Source organism: Hippocampus guttulatus, chromosome 16 (assembly GCF_054856545.1).
Source record: "Hippocampus guttulatus isolate MCC_2025c chromosome 16, RoL_Hgut_1.0, whole genome shotgun sequence".
Classification (NCBI taxonomy): domain Eukaryota; kingdom Metazoa; phylum Chordata; class Actinopteri; order Syngnathiformes; family Syngnathidae; genus Hippocampus; species Hippocampus guttulatus.
Window position 1 is genome coordinate 9,298,260 of NC_141276.1, and position 17,479 is coordinate 9,315,738.

Sequence of the window (17,479 nt, forward strand, 5' to 3'; positions counted from 1 at the left end):
CAGCATGCATGAAAGGAAAGAAGGAAGGAAAGAAAGGAGAAAGACTAGGTGATGCAACAAAAGATTAATGGGAGGAAGGAAACTAGGATGTATGGAAGGAAGGAAGCAAGGAAGGGAGGAACGAAGGAAGCAAGGAAACTAGGATTTGTTGCAATGAGGAAGGAGGCTATTTGGAGCAGTTACCAGGTGCAAAGGCTTTTTAAAAATGTAATTTGTCAGAAGTGTAAAAATGGTTGACTCGTATTTCCACCTTTTTTTTTTACATTTCAAACGTCGTACAATCGTGTCCCGTTGATGTCAAAAGTAATCTCATTGGCCGCTGTGCTGACCAAATAATGTGCGCGTGGGTGTGTCTTTCAGTCACAATTTGATCTTGATGATGATGAAGATAAGAAAGGAGTGAAAAGGAAGTCCGAATCACAAAGACGGGAAGCAAAAACAGCCCAGCTTGTGCGTGGGCTCGTACACGCACACGCCTCATAAAACACAACAATGAAGGTGCCCTCGCGCAAATCCATTTGTGACCGCCGTGTGCGTGCATGCGTGCGTGCGTGCGCGTGTGGGCGGGCGTGCAGACGTGATTTCATTTGCGAACGTCTCGGCTGGAGAATGAGAATGAGGAGGCCGACGAGAAGGAGGAGGAGGAGGAGAGGAGGAGGACGAAGAGGACAGCGGGTGGCGAGCGCTCCGAAGAAGGTGATTGTGCCGCGTCTTCATCTCAACAGGTTGTTGCTTTCTTTTCCTTTCGAAAACCTATTTTAGGAGTGAAATGTTCACGTCACATTTGATGACGTCTGAGTTCTTCCTCGGTCAAGTTGAGTTTACGCGAATTGCCGTTTTACAACTTGCCATTCGTTTCATTTGGTCTATGTGACACGTTGATGTTTACGTGCGTGTTCAAGTTGTTTTATAATATTACGTATTCAAGGTTTGATCACGTTCATGCGCATTTTAACTCTTGGAGCGCTGGAGGGTTTTTTTCAGTAAAATATTCTGTTTTGATTTCAAAAGGTTGCTGCTTGAAAATAGTTCGAGATATCCTATTGTAAATTGTGCTTGGTGCAATGTTCCTACTTTGGTTTAGTTTTATTGTATTAACAATGACATGACAACAAGTCACATGTTTGGGCATTAGTTCTTTGTATTACACGTTACATTACATATCACGTTCACGTTACATGTGCCCATTCATGAGCTGTAAATGTGAACACGTCCCATTTTAGCACATTCGTGTTTCTGTGACGTTTGATTGTGTTTGTTATTTTTTTTCACGTTTGCATTGTTTTTGTGCGTTGTGTTATCACACTCAAATTGCACGTTTTATTCCGTTTTTGACGTTCCATCACATTCACATTGCGTTGTTTCACGTAAACTTTACGTTTAACACGCTCACGTTGATTTTACGGCTTTCACTGACACGTTTCATGACATTTATGCGATGCATTATTTTGTTAATCACATCCATGTTACATGCCATTTTATCACGCCTACGTTCCGTTTTTTTTTTTGTCACGTTTTAGTGTCGGTACGTATTATTACTTAAATGTTTCAGAGAGATTTGATCATTTTCATTATATTTTTACACATTCACTTGACACATTTCATCTCAGACAAGTTATGTTTTAGCACTTTCACATTACATCGCATAGATTATTATACTTACATTACATTGCATGTTATTTCTGTTCATGTTACGTTTATGGTAAATGGTAAAGCATTGAATTATGTTCACATTCTTATGACATTTTGTCATGTTCATTTTGTTTTGTTACATTCACATTGTTGCTGGCATGCTTAGAAGGCGTGTTTGATCATTTTCACGTGACATTTGATCACATTCAAGTTGCGTTTTACTGCTTACGCTTCACATTTTTTGTTTTATTGACGTGATGCATGCGTGTATGCGTGGCCTTTCAATGTGTGTACGTGCAAAGGTGTCCATGGCGACTTGCGTGTGTGCGTTGGTGAGTGTGTATGTGTTAGCATGTGCAGCATCCAACATAGACACGCGCTTCCCGCTACTGAAGACGGGAGCGGACGGAACTTTCTTTGGACTTTCCGTCGCTCTGCATCTCGACCTCAAGTCACGCACACACCTGTGAGTGACCTCTAACCTTGCCTTTGTAGAGCTGGACACACACACGACACACAAGAAAAGCACTTACTTGTGTGTCTTCCGTCATCTTGGGTGGTCAAAGTTTATTGGTCGGCGCACCCAGGGAGTGGGCGGAGCCTGATGTGCCGGCCAATCGAACCGGGGGCGTGTACATCTGCCCGATCACTAGCGACCAATCGGATTGCAGGAGGCTGCCGTTCATCAAGCCAGGTGAGGCTGGCATACTTTCTCTTGCTACTACTTTCGGTTTGGCGAGGACCGTTGCGATAGCAGGAGAAGCCACGCCCACCAGTTGACACAGGCCCCTCCTACTCATCCTTCTCCTACTTGTCCTTGCTGCGTTTCAGACCTGGAGCCATCCGAGGACTTGGTGGAGGACATGTGGCTGGGCGTGACACTGGCCAGTCAGGGGCCACCTGGGGGGCAGGTTCTGGTGAGTCCAAGCCTGACTGATTTGGGGTTAAATTTGACACAATTACTGTGTTAATAAAGGACCAATCCACACTTGAGTCAATTTAAGCCAATTCAGTTTTTACCCAACTTGTAGGGTTAAATGAATAGAACAAATTGGGTCAAATTAATCTGGGTTATTCCAGTTTGACCCAAATTTTAGGGTTAAGTGAACACATTAAATTGGGTCAAAACAATGCATTTTTTATACCCAACTCCGATTTAAAAGAATAAACTGAATAGGTCAAATTGAGCCAAGTAGCAGTCAATCCTAGTAATTACTGTATATAATATACTAACGTGCTTTTTGTGGCCCCCTCAGGCGTGCGGCCATCGCTTTGTGAAGATATACGGCGCGTTCAAACTGAGACACATGATCGGCCGCTGTTATCTCCGCGGTAACGATCTGCGCCACACCGAGGCCGACGAACAGGTGTGCAGGTATGGCAGGATGTGGGATGTCAAGTGGCAAGTGGGTGGGTCACAGCGGCATAAGGTCAGCAGGCCTTGCCCACTCACCGTGGTGCACGTGTGTGTGTGTGTGTGTGTGTGTACAGTCACCTGGGCGACATGCGCGGAGAGGTCATGTGTAACTCGGGAATGTCTGCCGCCATCTTTCGTCATGACATCATCATCGGATCACCGGGAAGTTACCAATGGCAAGGTCAGACTCCTTGTTCATCTTCTCCGTCTTCTGATTTTTAGTTTTCTTTGACTTGTCCTCCACCTCCTCGTTGTCTGCCGTTTCTTTGAATGAAGGAAACATCCATGTAAGATGGAACAATCCTGATGACGTCTTTGACACCAGGAGTAGCTCCTTCCCAAATCTGCAACGCAGGAACATCTACTTAGGTCAGTTGCCCTCACAACACTTTTTCTTCACATCTGCTGACAGCTAAGCTATGTGTTAACAATCAAGCTAAATGCTAACAGCAAAGAAGCATGCAAACAGCTAAGCCACTTGATTAACAGCTAGGATATATGCTAACAGTGATGCTACATCCTGACAGGAAGGCTGCATGCTAACGTGTATGTGCTATCAGCAAAGCTGAACTGTTACAAGTTATGGGCTGCGTATGAAGAGCAAGAAGGCTGTGTGCTAACAGAAAGCTGTTTTGCTACAGCAAGACATTGTATTTACAGCAAGGCTACATGCTAACAGCTATGTCTTAATAGCGAGGGTACACACTATGAAGGCTCAATTTTTAACTCAAGGCCACACCAACAGCAAGGTTGTGCGCTAATGGCTAGGCTTTTTGCTACTAGCAAGCTAACATGTGTTTACATAAGATTAAGAGTACATGCTAACAGCTGGGCTATATTATGTAATTAATGTGTGTGTTTGTGTAGGTTATTCAGTCACTCAGGCAGAAGGTCTTCTCTCACAGGATGACATCACGATAGTAACAGGTGATGACTTCTTTTGTGTCTATCCAATCAGCTGACGGCTGAAATGACATATTGATTGATGTTTGCATTGAGGAGCATCTATGGAAGCTCCTTCTTCCATTTCCTTCATATCAGCTTCGGGTCCATGTACTACGTATGTCCGTGTAAATTGTGAGTCATCCAGGTGATGGTCAGCCACATGTCGTTTGTTTGACATTTCACCATCCTTCCAAAGGCCTTCTTCATTTTAAAATGTTTCTTGTGGAGCTTTTCGATTTATGCCTCTGTTAATGTGTCTCTGGGGAGTATCAGCAATAGTCGTCAGTGTAGCCCACCAATCTGTCGTTCACTCATCATGTGGCAAAGCAGCTCGCGTTGTGGGCATTCTGGACGATGTCATAGGCAAACAACAGGTGATGCCCCAAACCTTCTCCTGTTTCCAGGCAGGCTTTCTACTTTGACATCAGTGGATTCTTTTCAGCAATCAAGATTGTTTGACCTTGGTGCCAGGCTTTGGATAATCTCCCCCATTGTTTTGGAATGAATGACATATACATGTACATGTACATAGAAGATATTGGAAGCTAATCGTTTCACCCCGCATTTCTTCAGCTCTACTCAAGTCATATTTGCAGAGGTGCAGACATTCCCAGAACATTGAAAATTTGTCACTGGGTGCGAAGCACACATTTTTTTTTCAGCCGTTTAGTCACGCCATTAATCGGTTGAAGTGCTCATCTCGTTATGCCACTGGCAGCGGTCCACTCAAAGGCACCTGATAACTGAGGGATTGCACTTTGCCAAGGAGAACAACAAAACCCTTTAGCGATCTTTTCAAATCAAGAGATATCGAGACACCATGTCATTGCTAAAACACAGAACTTTGGAGTTCTTTCTGCTACAAAAATGTTTCACAGCCGAAATAACCTTGGCGCCAATGATCAATATTTGGGACCCAGGAGCTGACCCTTTTTGGATCGGCCCATTTTGCTGCAAAGGTTTACTTGCATGCCTTTCACAGGTCCTCAAATCTACCAAAGTTTGGTGGCCAGGTGCCACTAAAGCAACCCTGTTTTTTTTCAGTTGCATCTCCGTGTTTTGTCTTGGCTGTCCGAATGTTGATTTCCTGCTCTTTGCCAGAACCAAAGTCCCGGGTTGTTACCTCAGTGCCTTCGCTCCCAGCAAATTTCAGCTGCTGGAAGATTTAACTCGAGAGGTCAAAGTGTGTACTAGTACATAGACCTAAAGCTGATGTGAAGGTTATGTCATAAAAGTTGAAAGGTGTTCCCCTAAGCAGGCGCTCCAAAAGACACCAAAGAGGACGCTCGTGGATCAGTGATGCTGGTGGTCAAAGCCGGCGGCAGTGGTTTGCTGGCCATCCGGCAGACGCTGCGAGGAGAGCAGACGGGCTCGTACTTTGGGAACGCTGTGGCCGCCGCAGACCTGGACAATGACGGGTAAGCGAGGCTGAGCCCTCACTGGTTGCGATGTCTTACGGAATGTGACCCTTAGGTGGTGCGACCTGCTGGTGGGCGCGCCTTTCTACTTCCGGCGGCAGCAAGAAGTGGGCGGGGCGGTTTACGTGTACATGAACGTGAGGGGGCACTTCCGCTCAATACCCACTTTGGTGTTGAAGGGGCCGCCTGCTTCGGCGTTTGGAATGGCCGTCGCCCATGCTGGGGATCTCGACCAAGACGGCTTCCAGGGTGAGGAATGCTCAACCTGTCGTGTCATGAAACCAAATGATGGCATGTGATCGTGTGATGCGGTGACGCCGCGTTTCAGACTTTGCAGTGGGCGCTCCATTCCAGGGAACAGGAAGTGTTATGATCTGGCGCGGCAGCAGCACCGGCATCTCCACTCAACCCAGCCAGGTGCCTAACAGGTTCACACCGGCACAAACACATGCACTCTCTGACTGCATTTTGGCGCCCTCGGCAGGTTATCAGCGGAAGCAGTTTGTCTCCTCGCTTCTCCACTTTTGGGTTCTCGTTGTCCGCTGGACTGGACGTGGACGGCAACAAACATCCAGACCTCCTGGTTGGCTCTCTGGATGACACCGCAGTCCTGCTCAGGCACATCCTCACAGTTCCTGTTTTGCCCTTAGTTGCTGTCAGCTAGGGCCCAATAAAATCGAAAGCAATCAAATCTGTAAAATCGTCCGACATTAGGCTGTTCCAAAGTCATCATAAACTGCTTAAATGTTCCCGTTGAAACAGCAATATAGTCGTACTTTCTCGTGAATAAATCCACTGCTGGTTGAATTATGTTGATGGTTTGCAGAACTCGTCCGGTGATTCACCTCAACAAAACCATAAGAGTGTCCCCAAATAGAGTCGACCCCAACACTTGCGACTTTTGGTGAGAACTGTTAACTGTGACGCCTGCTCACACACAAATTGCTAACCACATGTTTGTGCGCGTGTGTTTGTCAGTATTGAGGTGGAGGTGTGTTTCTCATACATACGGAGCACTGGCGAGACGAGAAAACAAGACAGCATCAGTGAGTCGACCTGCAACACACACACATCTGGCCTGGCTTGGATGGAGACACCATTAGTATGATCAAGCTTGTGTTTTTGTTTTTGATGAAATGACAGCATGCCGCTGGCAATTCAAGTAAAGTCAACTGGTAATCAAGAAGGACACACAAACACATTCATGACACCAAACTGACCTTGAGTGTCCTCTTCTTCTTTTTATGTCTCATGTGTGTAATAAATCTCATACACACATGCACACAAAGAGCCTCTGTGACTTTGTTTTTATAATTGGACCAATCAGTATCAAGGTCACATTATTTCTAACACACAAATAAACACACACTCACATGCACACACACACACACACGCGCACACAAATGCTGAAAGTGTGTCAGGGATAACATCATGTTTGTATCCGCGTGTCCGCCAGCCATCCATTTCACCGTGGCGGCAGATGTCAGCAGCCTGAACCCCCGTCTACATTTTCGTGGCAATGGTCAGACCGTGTACGCCGGATTCATGCCGGTTCCTCAGCATCGCTGCAGAACTCTGAGCGTCGGACTGCTGGTGAGACTTTGGGAACGCCGACAGGAAGTGGACGGTTCCTCCAGAATACTTTGACCGTTTGTGACTTTGCCGCAGACTCCGGTCCGAGACAAAATGGAAGCATTGGTGTTCTCGCTCAATGCGTCTCTACACCAGAAGATATCCAGGAACAAAGACCCCCTCCAGGACCTGGCAGCCTTCCCCGTGCTCAGCCACAGACCCCGACCAGTCCAGACTCAGGTCAGAACGTTTTATGGGTCAGTGGTAAGTTGTAATTGTGTCATGAGTTGAGCTCCGTTGTAGATCGGCCCTCTTGGACTTATAAGGGTCCTGGAGACATTTTACATAAAGAAACAAAGTACTTGTACTTGCTTACTTCCCACCATACAGTGGAAACAAGTGAGGGAATGAGAAAACTGTTGCAATTCTGCAGGTTCACATTCAGAAGTATTGCGGTTCCGATAACCGTTGCCACAGCAACCTGCAGATGGCGGCCCACTTCACTGACTCCAGGCAGCAGCCACTACGCATGTAAGTCCCACGCGGTTCAAACCTTGGCTGCTCCAAGTGGACCTGACGAACGGGCTTCTTTCAGCTGCTCTGGTCGTCAAGTGTGGTTCTACGAGGGCAGCGCAGACCGTCTTCTGCTGCGGGTCAACATTAGCAACACGGCAGAGGACGCTCACTTAGCCATTCTCAACGTTAGCGTCCCACCTGCACTGGTCTACTCCGGAGTCCGGACAAAGGTGCCTTGAAGGAGTTCCAAGTCAACAAAGACCTCACTGGACTTGGAACCAATCAGTCTTGGGAGACACGACATATCCTCAAGGATGCTCAGCCTTCAATGAAGGACCTGACATGAACCAGACACTGACCTGTGTGAAATAGCCGTTGGACTTGAAATGGACCTGACCTGGCACTGACAAAAACTTGACTTGAACTTGATCTGGAATGAGACTGGGACTTGGCCTGCTCAAAAGTTCCCGTGTCTGTGCTCCTTCCAGGGTGGTGTCCAGGAAGTCCAATGTTCTGTGGAAGGCTCTGTGGTTCTGTGCGAGCTGGGAAACCCATTCAAAGCCAACCGAACAGTACGGAACCTTTTGGACACTGGCTTCTATTTCTTTGTTCTTGTTCTTAGTTCTTTGTCGTTTGATTGTTATTCGTTCCTATTCTTTGTTGTTTTTTGTTCCTTGTTCGTTGTGGGTTCTGTTTTCCTCGTCCTTTACTTTTTATCCCTTGGCCTTTCATGTATATTTCTTGTTCCTGCCACAGTGAAACTAAGGCTGGCTGTCTTCCAGGTTGAGGTGTGGATCATTTTGGAGCCTTCAGAGATCAGTTGGGACACTCGGGAGGTGGAAGTACTGCTGCAGATGTCCACGTAGGACACATGATCTTTCACTTAGACAAAATTTGACCACTTCACGCAGGAAGTGTCCAGAAGAAGCGTGATGGCCAGTTCAGGGTGGAACCTGTGTCTCACCTAAGTTTCGTTGGGGTCAACTCCAGCTCACCGGCAACCCTGATGAGCATAAGCGAGATAGGACATAGATCGATCGATATGACTCAGTTCCCTTATGTTAAAACAGGGCATTAAGTTGAAATGTTCAAAGTAATCACTGATTCCCATTTGGGCCCTTTAGGGCTGCAAATAGGTTTTTTTTTTATTTCATTGTGGTAAGGATTATGAGGTGGTTCTTGAAAAATGTCTCCTTGGACCATCAACTGACCGCATTCACTTTTGTGTTCAGACTCAGCGAGCAGACAGACTTGTCTCCAGTCTGGGTCTCCTTGACGGTCAACTACACGGTAGACATGTCCCTCACATTGTGAGTACAGCACTTCAGCCTTGAACTTGGGGACCCCATCTCAGTCTCACCCTCTACCGGCTTGTGACAGGACCAGTCAGCCGGGCCCTGCACCTTTCAGCGGTCACGTTTTGGGCGAGAGTGCCATGAGGACCACGGAGGATGTGGGTCCTCTGCTTCTCTTTACCTTCCAGGTCGGTCCAAGGCTCTGTTCCCAATCCTTCACTCACTATCTACTCCTGGAGACAGTGTAGAGTGGGTTTTACAGTGGACAAACTAGATGACTCATTAGTCAAATGAAAAATTGTTTTTGGAACATTACTTGGGCATTTTTGACTCCTTGACTGCCATGGACGTTTCTATTGTTCAAATAGGATTCAAGCTTCTACTACCACAGATGAATGTTCATCAAGTATGTCTGACAGTGGGTAGGTGTGGAAAAGGCTCTCGCCTGTGAAATTCAGCTTTGTGAGCCAGAGTAATGACTAAAAAATCCCCATAGATGGCGCCGCTTTGGATTTCAGCACAGCTTTTGAGTAGAAGATTAGACGGTGAATCTCAGCTTGTTATGTCCATTATGAGGGACAGAAACGGCAACTCGTTTAAGAACCTCACACTCCAACGGAGTATGTATTGTATCTATCCACTGTAGGTCATGGAAAGTAACATGGGGAAAGAGTGTAAAAGAGGAAGTGTAAAAGAGGACGTCTCCACTGAAAACAACTTCCAACAGTACAACAAAATGGCCGACTCGCTATATAGTCGATAGGGAGGTATTTGGAACCTAGACCAAGTCCACATTGACTTGTACTGGAGGTTCCCCCGGGTGAGTGGTGCTCTCATCCGGCAGGTGCATGTGGGCGGGAGGCCACCGGATCGCCGGGGCAACCTGGAGCTGGCGTTCGAATGGCCGAGCGAGCTGTCCAACGGGAAGTGGCTGCTCTACCTAACAGAGATCTCCCTGAACGGAAGCGCCGAGTCGCGATGCCTTCCACCTGGCAACGTGCTCAACCCGCTACGCCTCAAGGTTCGTAACGACGGAGACGCCTCAACTCAAAAGGGGAGGGGAAACTTTTAAAGGGGAAATCGAGTCAAAAAATGTTTCTCCAATAATTTGTTGTATTAAACTGTGTAAAGTAACCCAGGAAAGATGCGTTTGTGTCTGACGTGTATCTCGTCTAACATGTTAAACACACTTGTGTTGTGTCACAGCTTTCCCGAGATGAGAGTAGGGGGAGGGAGAGGCAGAGTCCAAGACAAGAAGACGACGTGCGGAAGGACGAGCGAGCGGGCCGCAGCCCACCTCACAGCAACAAGTCTTACATCTTGGTAGAACCAACATGAGTTAGGATCTGTCGTTTAGCCCATTTTGGATTTATGTTGCAAGCCAACATTGAAGTTTTGAGCAAGCTGCAGATATGCCGCTCCTCAAGTGAGGGAAAAAAAAGACATGGTAAAATGAAGGCACTGTGACCCCTTGGCAATGTGAGCAAGGTGAGCCACCCTCGCTGTTTTACTGAAGCCATTTAGGAACGGGACAATGGGACAAACATGCAAATGCAAAATGAACACACTCGCAAAGGGCCGCTGTGGACTTCAGACCTCGCTCACTAGGCGACGCCTCTAAAGGCGCACACACAGTCCAACACACAACTACTACACTATGTCAAGTAATTGCACATTGTAAAGCCTTCTTTTCTTGAGTGAAGTGCTGTTTTTCTAAATGAAAACTGGGGTGTTTTGGGAATGGCAAAACCCATTGGAAATGGGAGCAAATTGACTCCAAAGCATGGAAGCTCCTAAGTCAACGTACAACAAGGCTCACCTGCTGTACTTACTCATTGCAGAAAAATGTGTGTGTGTAGGACTGCAGGAACGGCGGTGCCAAGTGTGTGCACTTCGTGTGTCGCCTGTCGCACGTCAAGAAGAGCGCTACTGTGACTCTGCGAGCACGCCTCTGGAAGGCCACCATGTTGGAGGTTCTTCTCCTCCTCCTTATCTCCCTACCCCCTACCCCCCTGCTGCACATGCACTACAGAAAGCCCGTTGAATATTTCTTCCACATCCTTGATGACCAGCTTACGGTCCGTGTACCGGTATGCTCATTGTCCTCACTAGTACGCGCACGATTAGAACGACTGTCTCACTTGTAATGTGTTTTCTACAACTAAAGCTGACTAGCACACTTGTGTGCTGCACGAGTGAAAAGTTCTGAGGAACCTCTAACGGTCGTTTTATCTTGAATGCTCACAGTATCATACTAACAAAAACTACCACAAGACTTTTTCCACCAGATGCGGAAGACGGTCCGTCCTCTCCAAAACGATCCGTATGCTTACGTTCAGCATTCTTGCTGAGTTGTAATCAGCTTGAACGGTCCTTTCCAACCATTTTGACAGAGAGTCATTCTGGGGAAATCTTATCCCGTCGCCAATTTTAGTGATGCAGGAGTTGGGAATGACCAATCGTGCATTTGCAAAAATCTCCATCTAGCGATTGGGAAGTATGAAGATATGGAAGAAATGCTCAAATGGCTTTCCATAGCACCCCATAAGTGGAGCGCTGAAGCTAACCCTCCATCCGTGTGTGTTAGCACTACATGGACGCCAGGGCCGTGCTGCTCCGGGGACAGGCAACCCTCAGGCTGGGCGCCATCAGCACGGAGACCCCCAGTGCACAGGTGCTACTAGCGGGCTTCCTGTTGACTGCAGCCAACAACAACATTGATACAACACTGTAGTTGTTTGCAGATGGAGGTCTATGCTTACCCTGACCTGGAGAGGAGGGAGGGCAGCGGTGCCCCCTTGTGGACGATTGTAGCAGCCGTCCTGGCTGGACTGGGCCTGCTGGCCCTCATCTGCATGCTGCTGTGGAAGGTAGCCTATCTTTTTCCCCACTTGCTTGAGCTCACACTTCCTGCTCATTTGCTGCTGGTTTTCCACTCCCATTTCTGACTTTCTCCTTATTTCCCGGTTGGGTCTGGGTGACAACATGCCTACTTCCTTCCTGTCCACAGTGCGGCTTCTTTTTGCGGCGTCGCTCGTGGCGAGCGGCGGCCCAGCACCGGGGTCGGATCCTGGCGGCGGAGGAGCGCCACGCGGGCCAGGACGCCGTCTTGACCACAACCAGAAGCAAACCCAAACAGTGGCGCACCTGGACCGCCGTGGACTGAGGCGCCACCCGAAAGACCTCAAATCCATAACGAAGCGGAACTCTCTCGTCAGCGGGTATCACCAACATGGTGGTCACTCCCGATAACCACACGTTGCCCGCGGCCTCACCTCTGAGATGTGTCTTGATTTTTAATTTTTTTTTTTTTTGCTTTGGATTTTTTGCTTTGGATATGACAATGTTTGTGAAAAACTAGTATGGTTCAAAGGTCAGTATTGTAGCACCTGCAATAATTTCAGCAAATGGGTTCTTTCCCAAGTGTGTATGGTGGTCACCTTTCATCAGTAGGAGCTCTCACTTCCCAAAACGTTATGTGACCTGTGCTTTAGCGTGTGTGCGTGGGCTGTGGTTCTGTGTCGTCTGCGTTTGAATGTCATGACTAAAGACTGTAAATTACCATATTGATGGAGAGCTCAGAAATGAGGTGTTTGTATTGTTGGTTGTGTAGAACTCGTAATTGTCCGGCCTCTGGTTGCTCATGTTAGGCTAAGCTAATGAGTCTGGCAGTCTTTGTTTGTTGGTGTTTTGAAAACTTGGTGATGTCAAACTTAACTGTGGATTAAATTAATTGATCTCTCAATTAAATGCCACCATTTGACTACAAACAACACAAACACACTCCGACAGTCAGCAAAGACAGAAGTAGTGACAACCCCTACTCCGCTCGCTTAGCCAACATTCAACAACATTTTTGCAAGTTCAGGTATGGAAAGGAGCATGTCAGCAACCCACAACGTACAGGGAAGGGGAGTCTGCAAAGCTGTTCCGCGGTAGGAGGTAGCGGTCACATTAATTTCGGTAGCCCAAAAAAGAAATATTTCTTGCAACCAAAAGAGGCTTCAAGCTAGTTTGGGACAATCCCAGCACAAGTTTACGCAGAAACTAAACACTTCAAGTTCGTGTTTTTAAAATAGACAATTGCCTTAAGAAGGTCAAATGGTAACCTGATGCTCATGCTAATTAGCATCTATGTTGCAGTAAATGAAGTACACCTCTAAAGAGCTTTATCTGCTTTAATACCTGAGTGATTTGAAGACAAATAGTGCAGCAACACATGTAGACAGACAATATAAACGTACTCAGTCACATACAGTATTTGTGATCCCCTGCAAATAACGACTACATGAACATCACTTGAGTTCTGCTGGAATATGACTGGCTGCTACATTCACACAACCAAGTTAAGCGCAAAACATGAATTGGCCTTGATACCGCCCCCCGGTGGCCAAGGAACACACATCTAACAGCACAGTTGAAGGAGAAAGTTGCTAAAACTATTTCAGTCTTATGAATTTGCACCCATTACGTAATACAATGAGTGGGAGTTTTCTCATTAAAAAAACATTTTTGGAAGGTTTTTGAATGAAAGGCTTTTCCATTCATTTCAATGGGGCAAGATGACTTGAGATGCAAGTGTTTTGAGTTATAAATTCTGGACAAAGAACAAATTAATCTGGATCTTAAGGCAAAAAGGTGGAAACATTTCAAAAACCTTGAATTATGCAACTTGCTGAAAGTATACGGCCCATCTACCACACGGTCAGGTCCAGGTCTTCGAGATCCCACGGGTCTTCATCTGCAGGAAGGTTCTCCACCTGACATGATGATATCATCACTCGGGATCGGCCAACATCGATCGGATGTCTGACAAGCGCACATGCAAATGCTCACCTCATCCCGGTTGCAGACAGGGATAAGTCCTTGAGGCTCCTCAGGGAAGAGATGTTCGGCCGAGCGTCGCAGCTCCACCATGACCTTCCCCTCACCTGGCGAACACACACACACACACACACACACACACACACACACACATGTGGGCGTCAGCTGGGATGGCGTCGCTGCGGTGACCGGCTGGTGGGAGAGGGCCCGGCTGACCTAGCAGAACCAGCACCACCGTGGAGAAGGCCTGCACCGCCGCTTTGTCGCGTACCAGCTTGTGCAAGCTGCTGCGCTTTCGCAATATCATCTCAGGACCTGCACGCACACACACAGGCCATTTGATTAAGTGCGGTTGGTTTTCTATAGTGCCGTATGTATGTAGTTGGCCATTTTGTCAAAGTCTGTTTGGTAGTCAGGCGTGGTGATGCAATCACTATGCAATGGTGCCTTGAGATACGAGTTTAATTAATGCCATTATCACATTGGTAACTCAAAGCGCTCATATTCCAAATGCTCCATCGCTGTTGGAATGATTTTTTTTTAAAGCTTCCCCTCCCAAAAAATAAAACCTTATTGTTTTTTTTAAATGAGGAAAATTATAACTTATTGGCGATTCGAATCCATCCGATTAACCTATCCGTGATTTTTTTTCCCTAGGGAATCTTTCCTCCCTTATTGACAGAAACACACCGATTAATTGCAATAGTTATTTAGTACCTGATCTCTCGCCTATTCATATTCTTTTGACCCAAACTTCCACCTGTAGATAACATGTATTCCAAATATCTGTCTGTCTAGATGTGTTGCTCCACTGTTCATATTCAAATACCTCATCAACTGACAATTGTCTTCAAGTTGACTCCAGTTCACAGAGCTCAGACGTCATCATCGGCCAAATTAGGTCTGACCTCGGAAAATTCAGAAATTGTTCCTATCTCAAGACACCACTTAACCGGGACTTTGTTTATCGTGTAGCCGTTGGGGGTGTCTGGAGGGGGGGTAATAAAATTCCACAGCTACCTGCGTGCGACAAGATGTCTTCCACCACGGCGGCTCCTCGCGTGCTCACACCGTGGCGCGGAAAGGAGATCTGGACTACGCAGCCCAGCTTCACACGGACGCGCCCGCCTGCTTTGTCTTCCTCCTCCTCATCCTCAGGGGGAAGCTCCTTCAGCTGCGGGCCGCACAGAAAGTGCTTAAGTCAGGTGATGCTTGCCCTCGCCACAAACAATCATTTCAATTGCAAAACAATCAGTTAAAATTACTGTGACGATGTCACACGTCCAGCCGTTGAATCCCAGGCAATGATTGGCCAAGTCCACGCAGCAGGCGTGGCTCAGGGGTCTGCTGCCAGACAGGAAGTGGGGCATCTTTTGGGAGCTCAGCCTCACCTGATGAGTATACAGTATATATCATAAGTGACAAATTCAAGGCCCCAAGATCCTTGCTAAAATCTGTACCAAAATGTGAAATTGTCACGTCATATACGTATAACATTGAGATTTTGCGATAATTTTCTGACCCCGTTTCCACTCACTTGAAATAGTTGACGGATTTCATAACGAGTAATCCATCAATTTGTTGTGTGCAAGTACAGTAATTATACGATGAGAAAATTAAACATTTGGTTTCACTGTCATAAACAGCCCTCCGACGGAAGACGTAACTCCAAAGTGGCCTGTGACAGAAATTAGTTTGACACCCCTGTATGACAGGATAAAAACATACACACACACATACAGTATATACAAACATATAGACACAGAGATACATATTCGGGGTATGCATCTTCCCACAAAAAAAACATTCGATACGGTTTTTGATGCATGAGGTGTGAAATGATTCAAGGACAGTTCAAGTTGAAGCGGAACAATTCAATTCGACTCACATATTACCATTCTACTAGATATTACAGCTCAGTTGGAGAGGGCTTGAGGCAATGATTTTTGTTGTCATTTTGTTAGGTTTAGTCAACCTACAACATTTAACTCATTCACTCCCAAAGACGTTTTTAAACGTCTTTTCAGACTTGGTCCAGAATTGGCTGGTACTGAATGAGTTAATAAATAACAAAGGTAAGGAAGACAAGAGGATGGACAGGTTGTAACCGGTTACAATCTTCAACCTGCTCTGAGATACAACCTGGCGAGTCCTCCTTTTATTGAAAAAATAGGTCTCTAATACACGAGACTTTAAAGGGAAGGGAGGGGGAAGCACATATATGTCAGAACCATCGATGAAGTCCACAGAAAGATGTCTGGTCAGAAACAATGCACTCCTGTGCTTAGAGGAGTTCATGAGTTCATTTGTGCAAGCACGTCCGGAGAGCGCCGTTTCAAGGTTGCCATTTCCACTCCTCAGAGGTTGTTATTTGATTTCAGTCCGAGAACGATGATGAAGTCTTCAAACCAAAGAAGATAATAAGGATCCACGCCTGTGTGCTTGGAAGAGTGAGAGTTCTTTTACATAGCTGTGCAGCCGAACAAGCTCCCCTCCCTGCTGGCTTATCTTTCCATCCTTAGGAACTGCCCGGCCCCCCTTCAACATTATTCTTCACTGTCTCTCACAGTGAAACCTTGCAAGGCCATACTGCTGAATAAATGCTTTGTAGTAATATAAGAGTAAATATGGGATTACTTTATGTACATTTATTCTATCACATTTTACAATCATTCAAATGAACTTGTCAGTGCTGTAAATGTGCAATTTTCCTTCGAAGCTATTTGATACATATCTCGATGTACTGTATTTCAAAATAGAACAATTCAAATTGGTTCAATTCTACACATCTTTGAAATATTTAAAAGAACCAGTCGGCGGCCTGGTGGGCCAGTGGTTAGCGCGTTAAGCACACACTGCAGAGGTACCGGGTTCAATTCCAGCTCCCTGTGTGGAGTTTGCATGTTCTCCCCGTGCCTGCGTGGGTTTTCTCGGGGTACTCCGGTTTCCTCGCACATTCCAAAAACATACATGACAGGCTGATTGAACACTCAAAATTGTCCCTAGGTGTGAGTCTAAGCGCGGATTGTTGTTGTTCGTCTCTGTGTGCCCTGCGATTGGCTGGCAACCGGTTCAGAGTGTCCCCCGCCTAATGCCCGAAGACAGCTGGGATAGGCTCCAGCACACCCCGTGACCCTTGTGAAGATAAAGCGGATCAGAAAATGGATGGATGTTTTTGTTACAGTTTTTGTTACACCCCTAATACACATACACACTGGCTGCACATGCAAACAACACACACCTAACACATTCACATTTCGTCGGAAAAATGGAGAGGAGTGCACCTTGAGCGGCGTGTTATGGAAGAGCGCGCGCCCATCAGTGTTCTGCTGGGCTTTGCGAGCCTGAGCCGCAGAGTAGAACTTGATTATGCCGTTGAAACCGGGCGTGCTCAGCGCGGCGTTAGGACGAACCTTCACCAGGTAGAGGGGACCGAAGGAAGAGAAGACCGCGTGCAAGCGCTCCTACAACACACACTCGCATGAATTCACAAATATCTTCAAGTGATTGCGCACACGCACACGCAAATAATTTTGCACAAGAGGTGCGTCGGATTGACCTGTATGTGCGACTCGGTCAGGTCCGGCGTGATGTTCCACACAAACAAAGTCTTGTTGTTCTCTACAGGAACCCAAAAGTCCAGCAGGTCCACCTCCATGGCAAAGGTTCCTCTTAAATGTCTTCATGAAAACCGCAAGTGAGCAAAAGCCAAGTGAAAGTCTTCGAATTCAGTTTCAGTTTCCGTCTTTCTACACACCAACGAGTTGCGGAGGCACTTCCGGGAAAATGGCGGAGAGGGCAAGCCTCTGTCTCGAAGCTCTTACGTCAGCACCCCCGAAATGTGCAAGGGAATTTGCAAT

At 46.7% G+C, this 17,479-nt stretch overlaps 2 protein-coding genes across 7 annotated transcripts; one reads left to right on the plus strand and one right to left on the minus strand.

The window, feature by feature from the left end:
• Nucleotides 1-630: 630 nt before the first annotated feature.
• LOC147192959 (integrin alpha-3-like) lies at nt 631-12,521 on the plus strand. 5 transcript variants are annotated; one of them, XM_086134057.1, is made up of 28 exons: nt 688-725; nt 1,799-2,098; nt 2,199-2,326; nt 2,464-2,549; nt 2,889-3,007; nt 3,124-3,230; nt 3,326-3,418; nt 3,917-3,976; nt 5,253-5,412; nt 5,468-5,661; nt 5,741-5,829; nt 5,897-6,030; nt 6,239-6,316; nt 6,391-6,458; nt 6,869-7,005; nt 7,081-7,224; nt 7,418-7,515; nt 7,580-7,730; nt 7,989-8,072; nt 8,283-8,362; nt 8,733-8,810; nt 8,881-8,983; nt 9,640-9,816; nt 10,002-10,118; nt 10,655-10,768; nt 11,383-11,469; nt 11,540-11,665; nt 11,806-12,521. In XM_086134057.1, the coding sequence occupies exons 2-28, from the start codon at nt 1,890-1,892 to the stop codon at nt 11,959-11,961; spliced, it is 3,177 nt and encodes a 1,058-aa protein (XP_085990183.1). In that variant the 5' UTR covers nt 688-725; nt 1,799-1,889; the 3' UTR covers nt 11,962-12,521. The 5 variants fall into 5 exon arrangements, with proteins under 5 accessions (XP_085990182.1, XP_085990183.1, XP_085990181.1 ...); XM_086134056.1 differs by having other exon boundaries at nt 631-725; nt 1,935-2,098; nt 7,989-8,362; XM_086134055.1 differs by having other exon boundaries at nt 7,989-8,362.
• Nucleotides 12,522-12,959: 438 nt separating this feature from the next.
• rdm1 (RAD52 motif containing 1) lies at nt 12,960-17,418 on the minus strand. 2 transcript variants are annotated; one of them, XM_086134108.1, is made up of 8 exons: nt 17,179-17,418; nt 17,033-17,083; nt 16,904-16,963; nt 14,885-15,010; nt 14,640-14,793; nt 13,836-13,934; nt 13,632-13,726; nt 12,960-13,555 (listed from the first exon to the last, which is right to left on the minus strand). In XM_086134108.1, exons 1-8 carry the CDS (start codon nt 17,275-17,277, stop codon nt 13,490-13,492), a joined length of 750 nt encoding a protein of 249 aa, XP_085990234.1. In that variant the 5' UTR covers nt 17,278-17,418; the 3' UTR covers nt 12,960-13,489. The 2 variants fall into 2 exon arrangements, with proteins under 2 accessions (XP_085990234.1, XP_085990233.1); XM_086134107.1 differs by having other exon boundaries at nt 16,904-17,083.
• Nucleotides 17,419-17,479: the final 61 nt, after the last annotated feature.